Source organism: Gopherus evgoodei, unplaced genomic scaffold (assembly GCF_007399415.2).
Source record: "Gopherus evgoodei ecotype Sinaloan lineage unplaced genomic scaffold, rGopEvg1_v1.p scaffold_71_arrow_ctg1, whole genome shotgun sequence".
NCBI lineage: Eukaryota > Metazoa > Chordata > Testudines > Testudinidae > Gopherus > Gopherus evgoodei.
Window position 1 is genome coordinate 17358 of NW_022060092.1, and position 12716 is coordinate 30073.

A 12716-nucleotide genomic window follows, 5' to 3' on the forward strand; every position below is an offset into this window, starting at 1 on the left:
CAGGAGTCACCCCAAACCCATGAGCAGAGGCTCCTGCCAGCTAAGGGTTAAGTGGACATGGCTGATCCCAAGGCCAATGGGAGTTAGGAGCCAAAGGACGCTTGAGGATCTGGGCCATGAATGGTTTGATGGCTGGCACAGAAGAGCAAGTCCTGAGTTTGGCGGCAACCACTGGAGAGAGGACAAATCACCTGGGAGCTGCCGGAGCCTGGCCCAGCAGCCCAGAGAGTCCTCACTGCTCCAGTCATGTACCCCCGGGCAGTTGCCTCCCCCAGAGAGACACAGGGGGGCCCGGCAGAACGTCCCCGTTCATTGCCATCAGACAGAGCGGGTCAATGCAGGGGGGCAGGCGGGGATTTGAGAGGGTCAATCTTGGGGGGCTGAATTTGGGGATCTCACTGGGCTCCCCCCTGCTGTGGTCCTCTTTTTTTGGAGAATTTCTGGTGCACAAGGTCTGGCCTTGGTGTAGGAATGGGGGAGACCAGACGGGGACGTGAGGAAGCTGCAGATCAGGGTCCTGTGGTGGGGGGCAGGTTCCTGCAGCCCCGTGGCAAGGCTGGGCTTTGCACCTGGAGCCGAATGGGATCCTGAGTCGGATTCGTTTTGCCAAACAATCCATGGGGAGCCGGCGCGTTTCTTCTGCCGCCCTCTCCAGGGAGCCTGCCTCTGCCACCGGCAAATGCGCCAGCCGCAGGGACTGCCCTCGGCAGGGCCGAAAGCGAGCGCCCGGCCTGGTGTGACAGTCGCACTAGGGTTTGGCACGGCTCTGCAGCGGCTGCCTTTGACCGCAGAGACCTCACCAAAGGCCCGGGAGGTTTCTCCCGCGTGGCACTGGGTGGAAAAGTGGCGTTTCTGCGGCACTAGCTGTAGGTGACTGGGGGGCCGGCACTGGGGTTTGCATTGAGAAGACGGAGGCTACTGGCGCCCAGAATCGAGGCATTGCCGCTGCCAAGCGGGCAGGGGCTCCAGTGGGCTCCAGTGGGCTGCAGGGCGCAGAGAAGCTGGGACCTGAGCTGGAAGGACTCAGGGGGTTCACACTGCCAAGTTACAGCCCTGGGGCGGCGTGGGGAGTGCAGGTGAGCAGGAGAAATCTTGGCTCCCTGCTGCCTCTGGCTTGCAGGGAAATGCGGTGCCGAGAACAGCCAGGGAGGGTGGAGTGAATGGATCCTGCAAAATAGCAGAGGCTTGGAAACCTGTCTTGCTGCGGGGGAGGGGGCAGGCCAGCGCCGTGTGTTGCGGGGGGGGCCTGGCTGTGCGGAATCAGGCGGGCGGGGGGACGGCCCAGCACCGTGTGTTGCGGGGGGTGACGGCGCAGCGCCGTGTGTTGCGGGGGGGCAGGGCAGCGCCGGTGTTGGGGGGGTGACGGCGCAGCGCCGTGTGTTGCGGGGGGGGGGTGACGGCGCAGCGCCGTGTGTTGCGGGGGGGCAGGGCAGCGCCGGTGTTGGGGGGGTGACGGCGCAGCGCCGTGTGTTGCGGGGGGGCAGGGCAGCGCCGGTGTTGGGGGGGTGACGGCGCAGCGCCGTGTGTTGCGGGGGGGCGCGTGTGTTGCGGGGGGGTGACGGCGCAGCGCCGTGTGTTGCGGGGGGGCAGGGCAGCGCCGGTGTTGGGGGGGGTGACGGCGCAGCGCCGTGTGTTGCGGGGGGGCGCGTGTGTTGCGGGGGGGCAGGGCAGCGCCGGTGTTGGGGGGGTGACGGCGCAGCGCCGTGTGTTGCGGGGGGGCGCGTGTGTTGCGGGGGGGTGACGGCGCAGCGCCGTGTGTTGCGGGGGGGTCTGGCTGTGCGGCATCAGGCGGGGGAGGGAGCTGCCGTGGGCAGTTTGCAGCAATCCCCCCCCCCCCTTTCGCCTTGCAGAGGAGCAGGTGTCTCCCGCGCCCGGTGCCCCCGGCGAAGCGCAGCCCCGGCTGCCGGGAAGCGAAGCGAAGCGAAGCGCCGCGCCGCGCCGCGCCAGGGAAGCTGCTCGCAGGTCGGAGGGGACCCGCCATGGGCTGCTCCGGCCCGGCCGCCTCCTGCCTCCTGCTGCTGCTGGGCTCGGCGCCTCTGCTGCGAGGTGAGGGGGCCGCAAGCGGGGGGGGGGGCAGAGATTTGGGGTTGCGAGGGGGGAGGGACAGGCCCGCTGGAACATGCAGCCGGCTCTTTGTGCGCAGGGGCGCAGAGCCATGGGAACGGGCGGCAGTGGGGGCCGGGCCGGCGCTGGGAGTAGCGAAGGGGGTTAATGAATGGGTGACTGACTGTAATTGGGGTGCCAGACCCCCAACTAGGCATAGAGCCATCAGGGCCCCCCCCGCACACCCCAAGCAGCGCCCCCTATGTTCGCTGCAGGGCGCCAGGGGATGGGGATTGTGGGGTCAGGGTGGGGGTGCTGGGGGCGAGTAGGGGCTGTTCTGCAGGAACCCAGGTGTCCAGACCTCCATTTTCCTTCCTAATTCTCAAGCAATTTCCACTGGATCCAGGACTCTCCTTCCTGGGCACCTCGGGCCTGTCCCCTCTGGGGAGCGCAGCTCCCAGCCACCCTGGGGCAGGGCCCGGCTGGCTCCTGGGGGCGGGATGGGGCAGGGGCAGGGCCTGGGGATGGGGCGGGATGGGGCAGGGGCAGGGGCAGGGCCTGGCTGACTCCGCAGCGGGGATGGGGCAGGGGCAGGGGCAGGGCCTGGCTGACTCCGGAGCAGGGATGGGGCAGGGGCAGGGGCAGGGGCAGGGCCTGGCTGACTCCGCAGCGGGGATGGGGCAGGGGCAGGGGCAGGGCCTGGCTGACTCCGGAGCGGGGATGGGGCAGGGGCAGGGCCTGGCTGACTCCGGAGCGGGGATGGGGCAGGGGCAGGGCCTGGCTGACTCCGGAGCGGGGATGGGGCAGGGGCCATTCCCCTCTAGGGGGCACCGGCTCCCATCGGGGGCAGAGGGCTGGGTAGTGTCAGGCGCTGGGTCTGGGCAGCGATTCCGTTTGAGAGCCGCATCCTCTAATGCGCCACATTCAGAGCAATTAGTGTCTGGCCAGCAGCTGCCCAGGCCTGTCACCCCCCTGTGCCCCGCGGGCCAGGGCTGTCACAGCCGCACTCGTCACAGCAGCCCAGCCGTGCATGTGGGAGACAGACACAGCAGTGCCACCCCGCAGCCCGGGCTAGCGCAGCCCTGCCCCCCCCAGCTCCGCAGGTGCCCCTCACTCCTAACCTGCAGCCCCTGCCAGCCCAGCCCTGCCCCCCCCCCCAGCTCTGCCAGTGCCCCTCACTCCCGACCCGCAGCCCCTGCCAGCCAGCCCAGCCCTGCCCCCCCAGCTCTGCCAGTGCCCCTCACTCCCGACCCGCAGCCCCTGCCAGCCCAGCCCTGCCCTCCCAGCTCTGCCGGTGCCCCTCACTCCTGACCCGCAGCCCCCGCTAGCCCAGCCCTGCCCCCCCAGCTCTGCCGGTGCCCCTCACTCCTCACCTGCAGTCCTCTGGGGCCCAAGGCTGGGCTAGCAGGGGCTGCGGGTCGGGAGTGAGGGGCACCAGTAGAGCGGGGGGGGGCAGGGCTGGGGGGGCACGGGCTGCGGGTCGGGAGTGAGGGGCATCGGGTCTCTGTCTTGTTTAACCCCTCGCTCCTCGCAGGGCTGCCGCTGAAGGATGTGTCGCCCGTGACCCTCTCCCCACAGCTGGAGGTCTCCTCGCTGGGGGGCCAGGCCAGTGGCTCAGCCCTGGGGGGCTCCGTGCCTCCCCCTGGGGTCCCTGAGGGTCTGTCTGAGCTGCTGCAGGGCGTCCTGCTGAAGAAGGACTTTCTGGGGCAGGCCGAGCCTCTCCCTGGTGAGTCTCCCCCACCCGCTGTGTGAGGGGCGACTGGGAGGGGACACTCACTGGAGTAGGGGCTGTTCTATGGGGGGGTTGGAAGTAGGGAAGAGGGGGAGGGAGCTGGGGGAGAGGGTGTGAAATTGGGGTGGGGGAGGCCCTTGGGGAATGGGTGGGGGGGCTGGGAGAAAGTGTGTGGGACCAATGGGGGAGGAGAAGGAGGTTGGGGGTAGAAATTGTTTGGGGAGGGGCACATACATGGGGCAGGGGGGGCTGGGTGAGGATTGGGTGGAGACGGGTGTGGGGGAGAGGAGTGGGGGCTCGGTAGGGGGTTGAGGGAGACAAGTGGAGATGGGGGCTAGTTGGGTGGGGACTGGGCTGCTCTCACCGCCTGTCCCCGTCTTCCCCCAGGCAGCCCCTCGGCCCCGCGACCCCCGGCCTCGCTGTTGCCTCCCCAGCGCCTGGACCCCGGGGTTCTCGGCACAGACACGGCCTCTCCGCTCACCACGGTGGTGCTGCCCCCCCAGCCCACTGCCCCGGGGGGCCCCAGCTTTCTCACCACCCCCCCGGGCTCCACCGCCACCCCCCTTCGCCTGCTGCCCCCTCCTGCAGGGGGCGACGAGGGGGGCCATGTTGCCATGACAACCTACATCCCCGAGGGCGATGAGGAAACCACGACAACGCTCATCACTACGACGACCATCACCACGGTGCACACGCCCGGTGAGGGGGCCCTGGTCCTCAAGGGGCTTCAGGGACTGGCTGGGGGGGGCAGGGGATGGAGCAGGGGCCTTTCCCCTCTTGGGGGTGCCGGCCCCAGCCCCAGGGCAGGGATTGGCTGGCTCGGGGGGGGCGGGTGGAAGAATTCCAGGTATGTCTGACTCAGTTCCCCCTTCCCATAGTCCTTTGCAATAACAACATCTCGGAGGTGGAGGGCTACGTGGAGTCCCCAGATTCCGCGGGGGCTGCGTTCTACGGGGGGCTGGACTGTAGCTACAGCATCCGGGTCTACATGGGCTACGGGGTCGAGGTGCAGGTAAGGGGGCAGGGAGCTGGGCCAGGGCTGTGGGAGGGCAGGGTGGGGGCTGGACTGGGAGGGGGACAATTGGGGGGCAGGAGGGGCCAGTCTGGGGGGCTGAGGATGTTGGGGCAGGAGGCAGTTGGGGGATGCTGGGGTGAGGGGGGGCCTGGGTGCTGACCCTGCTCCCCCCCAGGTGCAGACGCTGAACCTGTCCAAGGACGACTCCCTCACCGTGGAGGGGCTGGGGGGCGAGACGCCGGCCATCCTGGCCAACCAGTCCCTGATGGTGGAGGGTCAGGTGATCCGCAGCCCAACCAATCAGGTGCTGATCCACTTCCGGAGCGACCACGCCACCACCCCCAGCGTCTTCAAGTTCCACTACCAGGGTAAGGGCCGCCCCTTTAAGGGGTGGGGGGGACCGATTCCACCACCCCTTTAAGGGGGGGGGTAGGTGCTTCCCTGCCACTTTAAGAGGTGGCCATTGGACTGTTTGCCCCTTGAAGAAGGGGGAGTCTGTTGGCTGCTGCCCCTTTAAGAGGTGAATGGTTGAAAGGCCCCCTTGTCTTAAAGGGGATGACTCCTCCCAGCAAAGAGGCAGACAGGGGCGAGTCCCCCATCCCTTTAAGAGAGGGAGGGGAGGAGGAACCAATGTATGTTTCCTTAAAGGGGAGGAGGGAATCCAGGTGTCTCTTTCAGAGCAAACAGTGAGATGACTCCCACTGGCCCTTTAATGGGGGCCAAATGCAACAAATGTCCCTCTTCCCCTCCAACGGCACCGCCCCTATGAGAAGCCAAGCAGCATGGGGGTCCCGGCGCTGTCCAGCTGCCCTTCAATAGGCAGCTCCAGGCTACCAAAAAAAATTATTTTTGTCCCCCAGACAGTTATTTTATTCCAGTTTTTGTCCTCCAGACGGAAATGGTTTTCCTCTCCCTCCCCAGCCTTTCTGCTGAGCTGCGGCTTCCCCAGCCGGCCGGAGAACGGGGACGTGAGCGTCACTGACCTGCACCCGGGCGGCGCCGCCACCTTTAAGTGCGAGCTGGGCTTCCGCCTGCGGGGGGAGGAGACCCTGGTCTGCCTCAACGTCAGCCGCCCCCGCTGGAGCGGGGCCAGCCCCACCTGCGCGGGTCAGCCCCGCCGGGGGGGGCGGGCGCAGGAAGGGGGCTGGGGGGAAGGCCCCGTGGAGGGTGAATCTGGGGGCGCAGGGGGCCCCGCCGGGGGGGGCGGGCGCAGGAAGGGGGCTGGGGGAAGGCCCCGTGGAGGGTGAATCTGGGGGTGCAGGGGGCTCCGCCGGGGGGGGACAGGGGCGCAGGAAGGGGGATGGGGGGAAGGCCCCATGGAGGGTGAATCTGGGGGTGCAGGGGGCCCCCCCGGGTGGGGACGGGCGCAGGAAGGGGGCTTGGGGGAAGGCCCCGTGCAGGGTGAATCTGGGGGTGCAGGGGGCCCCGCCGGGGGGGGCGGGCGCAGGAAGGGGGCTGGGGGAAGGCCCCGTGGAGGGTGAATCTGGTGGCGCAGGGGGCCCCGCCGGGGGGGGACAGGGGTGCAGGAAGGGGGCTGGGGGGAAGGCCCCGTGGAGGGTGAATCTGGGGGTGCAGGGGGCCCCGCCGGGGGGGACAGGGGCGCAGGAAGGGGGCTGGGGGGAAGGCCCCGTGGAGGGTGAAACTGGGGGCGCAGGGGGCCCCGCCGGGGGGGGACAGGGGCGCAGGAAGGGGGCTGGGGGGAAGGCCCCGTGGAGGGTGAAACTGGGGGCGCAGGGGGCCCCGCCGGGGGGGACAGGGGCGCAGGAAGGGGGCTGGGGGAAGGCCCCGTGGAGGGTGAATCTGGGGGCGCAGGGGGCCCCGCCGGGGGGGGACAGGGGTGCAGGAAGGGGGCTGGGGGAAGGCCCCGTGGAGGGTGAAACTGGGGGCGCAGGGGGCCCTGCCGGGGGGGGACGGGCGCAGGAAGGGAGCTGGGGGAAGGCCCCGTGGAGGGTGAATCTGGGGGTGCAGGGGGCCCCGCCGGGGGGGGACAGGGGCGCAGGAAGGGGGCTTGGGGGGAAGGCCCCGTGGAGGGTGAATCTGGGGGCGCAGGGGGCCCCGCCGGGGGGGGACAGGGGCGCAGGAAGGGGGCTGGGGGGAAGGCCCCGTGGAGGGTGAATCTGGGGGCGCAGGGGGCCCCGCCGGGGGGGGACAGGGGTGCAGGAAGGGGGCTGGGGGGAAGGCCCCGTGGAGGGTGAAACTGGGGGCGCAGGGGGCCCTGCCGGGGGGGGACGGGCGCAGGAAGGGAGCTGGGGGAAGGCCCCGTGGAGGGTGAACCTGGGGGTGCAGGGGGCCCCGCCGGGGGGGGACAGGGGCGCAGGAAGGGGGCTGGGGGGAAGGCCCCGTGGAGGGTGAATCTGGGGGCGCAGGGGGCCCCGCCGGGGGGGGACAGGGGCGCAGGAAGGGGGCTGGGGGGAAGGCCCCGTGGAGGGTGAATCTGGGGGTGCAGGGGGCCCCCCGGGGGGGGACAGGGGCGCAGGAAGGGGGATGGGGGGAAGGCCCCATGGAGGGTGAATCTGGGGGTGCAGGGGGCCCCGCCGGGGGGGGACAGGGGCGCAGGAAGGGGGCTGGGGGGAAGGCCCCATGGAGGATGAATCTGGGCGTGCAGGGGGCCCCGCCGGGGGGGGACAGGGGCGCAGGAAGGGGGCTGGCGGGAAGGCCCCGTGGAGGGTGAAACTGGGGGCGCAGGGGGCCCCGCCGGGGGGGACAGGGGCGCAGGAAGGGGGCTGGGGGGAAGGCCCCATGGAGGGTGAATCTGGGGGCGCAGGGGGCCCCGCCGGGGGGAGACCCCATGGAGGGTGAATCTGGGGGTGCAGGGGGCCCCGCCGGGGGGGACAGGGGCGCAGGAAGGGGGCTGGGGGGAAGGCCCCGTGGAGGGTGAAACTGGGGGTGCAGGGGGCCCCGCCGGGGGGGGGACAGGGGCGCAGGAAGGGGGCTGGGGGGAAGGCCCCGTGGAGGGTGAAACTGGGGGCGCAGGGGGCCCCGCCGGGGGGACAGGGGCGCAGGAAGGGGGCTGGGGGGAAGGCCCCATGGAGGGTGAATCTGGGGGCGCAGGGGGCCCCGCCGGGGGGGGACGGGCGCAGGAAGGAGGCTGGGGGGAAGGCCCCGTGGAGGGTGAAACTGGGGGCGCAGGGGGCCCCGCCGGGGGGGGACAGGGGCGCAGGAAGGGGGCTGGGGGGAAGGCCCCGTGGAGGGTGAAACTGGGGGCGCAGGGGGCCCCGCCGGGGGGGGACAGGGGCGCAGGAAGGGGGCTGGGGGGAAGGCCCCGTGGAGGGTGAAACGGGGGGCGCAGGGGGCCCCGCCGGGGGGGGACAGGGGCGCAGGAAGGGGGCTGGGGGGAAGGCCCAGTGGAGGGTGAAACTGGGGGTGCAGGGGGCCCCGCCGGGGGGAGACAGGGGCGCAGGAAGGGGGCTGGGGGGAAGGCCCCGTGGAGGGTGAAACTGGGGGCGCAGGGGGCCCTGCCGGGGGGGGACAGGGGCGCAGGAAGGGGGCTTGGGGAAGGCCCCGTGCAGGGTGAAACTGGGGGCGCAGGGGGCCCCGCCGGGGGGGGACAGGGGCGCAGGAAGGGGGCTGGGGGGAAGGCCCCGTGGAGGGTGAATCTGGGGGTGCAGGGGGCCCCGCCAGGGGGGGACAGGGGCGCAGGAAGGGGGCTGGGGGTAGGCCCCGTGGAGGGTGAATCTGGGGGTGCAGGGGGCCCCCCGGGGGGGGACAGGGGCGCAGGAAGGGGGATGGGGGGAAGGCCCCATGGAGGGTGAATCTGGGGGTGCAGGGGGCCCCCCCCGGGTGGGGACGGGCGCAGGAAGGGGGCTTGGGGGAAGGCCCCGTGCAGGGTGAATCTGGGGGTGCAGGGGGCCCCGCCGGGGGGGGCGGGCGCAGGAAGGGGGCTGGGGGAAGGCCCCGTGGAGGGTGAATCTGGTGGCGCAGGGGGCCCCGCCGGGGGGGGACAGGGGTGCAGGAAGGGGGCTGGGGGGAAGGCCCCGTGGAGGGTGAATCTGGGGGTGCAGGGGGCCCCGCCGGGGGGGGACGGGCGCAGGAAGGGGGCTGGGGGGAAGGCCCCGTGGAGGGTGAAACTGGGGGCGCAGGGGGCCCCGCCGGGGGGGGACAGGGGCGCAGGAAGGGGGCTTGGGGGAAGGCCCCGTGGAGGGTGAAACTGGGGGTGCAGGGGGCCCCGCCAGGGGGGGACAGGGGCGCAGGAAGGGGGCTTGGGGAAGGCCCCGTGGAGGGTGAAACTGGGGGTGCAGGGGGCCCCGCCGGGGGGGGACAGGGGCGCAGGAAGGGGGCTGGGGGGAAGGCCCCGTGGAGGGTGAAACTGGGGGCGCAGGGGGGCCCTGTGGGGGGGCAGCTCCATCCCTCACCCCTGCCCCTCCCTCCAGCGGCCTGCGGGGGGGGCCGTGCAGAACGCCTCCCACGGGCGCATCGTGGCCCCCGAGGGGCTGGGCGGGCGCGGCGCCAACCTGAGCTGCCAGTGGCTCCTGGAGGCGCCGGACGGGCAGCGGCTCCACCTGCACTTCGAGCGCCTGGCGCTGGACGAGGACAACGACCGGTGAGGGGGCGGAATCGGGGGGGCCAGTGACCCTGGCGGGGGGTACAGGGGAGAGGAGGGAGGGGCAGGAGTGGGGAAGGACTTGGGGGGCATGGGGGAGGGGGCAGTGGCTGTGGGGGGAGCTGGGGGGCACGGGAGGCAGAAAATGGGTGTGGAGGAAGGCAGGGGTGGGGCGCAGTTAAGTGGGGGGCTGGGCGAGGGGGGGCAGAGGCCTCTCCCCCTGACCCCCCCAGCCCCCCAGGCTGGTGATCCGCAGCGGCAGCAGCCGACTCTCCCCGCTGATCTACGACTCGGACATGGACGACGTGCCGGAGCGCGGCCTCCTGAGCGACGCCCAGAGCCTCTTCCTGGAGCTCGTGTCCGAGAGCCCCGGCGCTCCCCTCATCCTGGGGCTGCGCTACGAGGGTGAGAGCCCTGCCCCCCGCGCCACGGGGCCCCCTGCCCCCCGCCCCCCCCAGCTCCCCACGGGCCCCCCTGCCCCCCGCGCCACCCCCCGGCGCTCCCCTCATCCTGGGGCTGCGCTACGAGGGTGAGAGCCCTGCCCCCGCGCCCCCCGGGGCCCCCTCCCCCCGCGCCCCCCCCCCAGAGCGCCCGACCCTGCCCCCGCGCCACCCCCCGGCGCCCCCTCATCCTGGGGCTGCGCTACGATGGGTGAGAGCCCTGCCCCCCGCGCCCCCCGGGGCCCCTGCCCCCGCGCCCCCCCCCCCAGAGCGCCCGACCCTGCCCCGCGCCCCCCCCCGGCGCCCCCCTCATACCTGGGGCTGCGCTACGAGGGTGAGAGCCCTGCCCCCGCGCCCCCCGGGGCCCCCTCCCCCCGCGCCCCCCCCCAGAGCGCCCGACCCTGCCCCCGCGCCACCCCCCGGCGCCCCCCTCATCCTGGGGCTGCGCTACGAGGGTGAGAGCCCTGCCCCCCGCGCCCCCCGGGGCCCCCTGCCCCCCGTGCCACCCCCAGAGCGCCCGACCCTGCCCCCGCGCCACCCCCCGGAGCTCCCCTCATCCTGGGGCTGCGCTACGAGGGTGAGAGCCCTGCCGCCCGCACCCCACAGGGCCCCCCTGACCCCCGCCACCCCCCCAGCTCCCCACGGGGCCCACCCGGTCCCTGCCCCCTGCGCCACCCCCCGGAGCTCCCCTCATCCTGGGGCTGCGCTACGAGGGTGAGAGCCCTGCCCCCCGCGCCCCACGGGGCCCCCTGCCCCCCGCCACTCCCCCAGCTCCCCACGGGGCCCACCCGGTCCCTGCCCCCTGCGCCACCCCCCGGCGCCCCCTCATCCTGAGGCTGCGCTACGAGGGTGAGAGCCCTGCCCCCGCGCCCCCCCCCAGAGCGCCCGACCCTGCCCCCGCGCCCCCCCCCGGCGCCCCCCTCATCCTGGGGCTGCGCTACGAGGGTGAGAGCCCTGCCCCCGCGCCCCACGGGGCCCCCCTGACCCCCGCGCCCCCCCCAGAGCGCCCGACCCTGCCCCCGCGCCCCCCCCCGGCGCCCCCCTCATCCTGGGGCTGCGCTACGAGGGTGAGAGCCCTGCCCCCGCGCCCCACGGGGCCCCCCTGACCCCCGCGCCCCCCCCAGAGCGCCCGACCCTGCCCCCGCGCCACCCCCCGGCGCCCCCCTCATCCTGGGGCTGCGCTACGAGGGTGAGAGCCCTGCCCCCCGCGCCCCACGGGGCCCCCTGCCCCCCGCGCCCCCCCTAGAGCGCCCGACCCTGCCCCCGCGCCACCCCCCGGCGCCCCCCTCATCCTGGGGCTGCGCTACGAGGGTGAGAGCCCTGCCCCCCGTGCCCCACGGGGCCCCCTGCCCCCCGCCACCCCCAGACCGCCCGATCCTGCCCCCCCGCGCCCCCCCCCAGAGCGCCCGACCCTGCCCCCCGCCACCCCCCCAGCTCCCCACGGGCCCCCCTGCCCCCCGCGCCACCCCCCAGAGCGCCTGACCCTGCCCCCCGCGCCACCCCCCCAGCTCCCCACGGGGCCCACCCTGTCCCCTGCCCCCCGCGCCACCCCCCAGAGTGCCCGACCCTGCCCCCCGCGCCCCACGGGGCCCCCTGCCCCCCGCGCCACCCCCCAGAGCGCCCGATCCTGCCCCCCGCGCCACCCCCCCCAGCGCCCCACGGGGCCCCCTGCCCCCCGCGCCCCCCCCAGAGCGCCCGACCCTGCCCCCTGCGCCACCACCCCAGCGCCCCACGGGGCCCCCTGCCCCCCGCGCCACCCCCCAGAGCGCCCGAACCTGCCCCCCAGCGCCACCCCCCCAGCGCCCCACGGGGACCCTGCCCCCCGCGCCACCCCCCAGAGCGCCCGACCCTGCCCCCCGCGCCACCCCCCGGAGCTCCCCTCATCCTGGGGCTGCGCTACGAGGGTGAGAGCCCTGCCCCCGCGCCCCACGGGGCCCCCTGCCCCCCGCGCCCCCCCCAGAGCGCCCGACCCTGCCCCCCGCGCCACCCCCCGGAGCTCCCCTCATCCTGGGGCTGCGCTACGAGTGTGAGAGCCCTGCCCCCCGCACCCCACGGGGCCCCCTGCCCACCGCCACCCCCCAGCGCGCCCGACCCTGCCCCCCGCGCCACCCCCCGGAGCGCCCGACCCTGCCCCCGCGCCACCCCCCGGAGCTCCCCTCATCCTGGGGCTGCGCTACGAGGGTGAGAGCCCTGCCCCCCGGGGCCCCCTGCCCCCCGCCACCCTCAGCGCGCCCGACCCTGCCCCCCGCCACCCCCCGGAGCTCCGCACGGGGCCCACCCCGACCCTGCCCCCCGCGCCACCCCCCGGAGCTCCGCACGGGGCCCACCCCGACCCTGCCCCCTGCGCCACCGCCCGTAGCTCCCCACGGGGCCCACCCCCACCCCCTTCCCCCCGCGCCACCACCCCTGCCCCCCGCGCCATCCCCCCCAAGCTCCCCACGGAGCCCCCCCCGCGCCATCCCCCGAGCCCCCACGGGGCCCACCCCTGCCCCCTGGTGGCCAGGTGGGGCACCGCAGCCCCCTGCTTTCTCTCACTGGCTCCCTGCGCTGGCAGCCTTCGACGAGGATCGGTGCTACGAGCCGTTCCTGGCGCATGGGAACTTCAGCACGTCCGACCCGCTGTACCGGGTGGGGGCGCAGGTGGAGTTTGCCTGCAGCGCCGGGTACATGCTGGAGCAGGGCCCAGCCACCATCGAGTGCGTCGACCCCTCTGACCCGCATTGGAACGAGAGCGAGCCCACCTGCAAAGGTAACGCTGCCTGCTGCCCGCGCTCCTCCCTCCCGACCCGCAGCCCCCGCAACCGGCCCGCAGCCCCCGCCCCCGGCGTGCTCCTCCCTCCCGACCCGCAGCCCCCGCCCCTCCCTCCCGACCCGCAGCCCCGGCCCCTGGCGTGCTCCTCACTCCCGACCCGCAGCCCCCGGCCCCGGCGCGCTCCTCACTCCCGA

General features: G+C 74.2%; 1 protein-coding gene across 1 annotated transcript in view; it reads left to right on the top strand.

Moving 5' to 3' along the window:
• The first annotated feature begins 785 nt into the window (after nucleotides 1-785).
• Nucleotides 786-12716, top strand: part of SEZ6L2 (seizure related 6 homolog like 2) — a 32989-nt gene continuing 21058 nt past the window's right edge. Inside the window, 11 exon segments of the mRNA XM_030547831.1 lie at nucleotides 786-1076; nucleotides 1851-2046; nucleotides 3578-3769; nucleotides 4163-4474; nucleotides 4654-4787; nucleotides 4966-5158; nucleotides 5712-5897; nucleotides 9161-9168; nucleotides 9170-9330; nucleotides 9572-9735; nucleotides 12325-12519. Coding sequence (XP_030403691.1) covers nucleotides 1980-2046; nucleotides 3578-3769; nucleotides 4163-4474; nucleotides 4654-4787; nucleotides 4966-5158; nucleotides 5712-5897; nucleotides 9161-9168; nucleotides 9170-9330; nucleotides 9572-9735; nucleotides 12325-12519 — 1612 coding nt within the window. The 5' untranslated portion in view covers nucleotides 786-1076; nucleotides 1851-1979.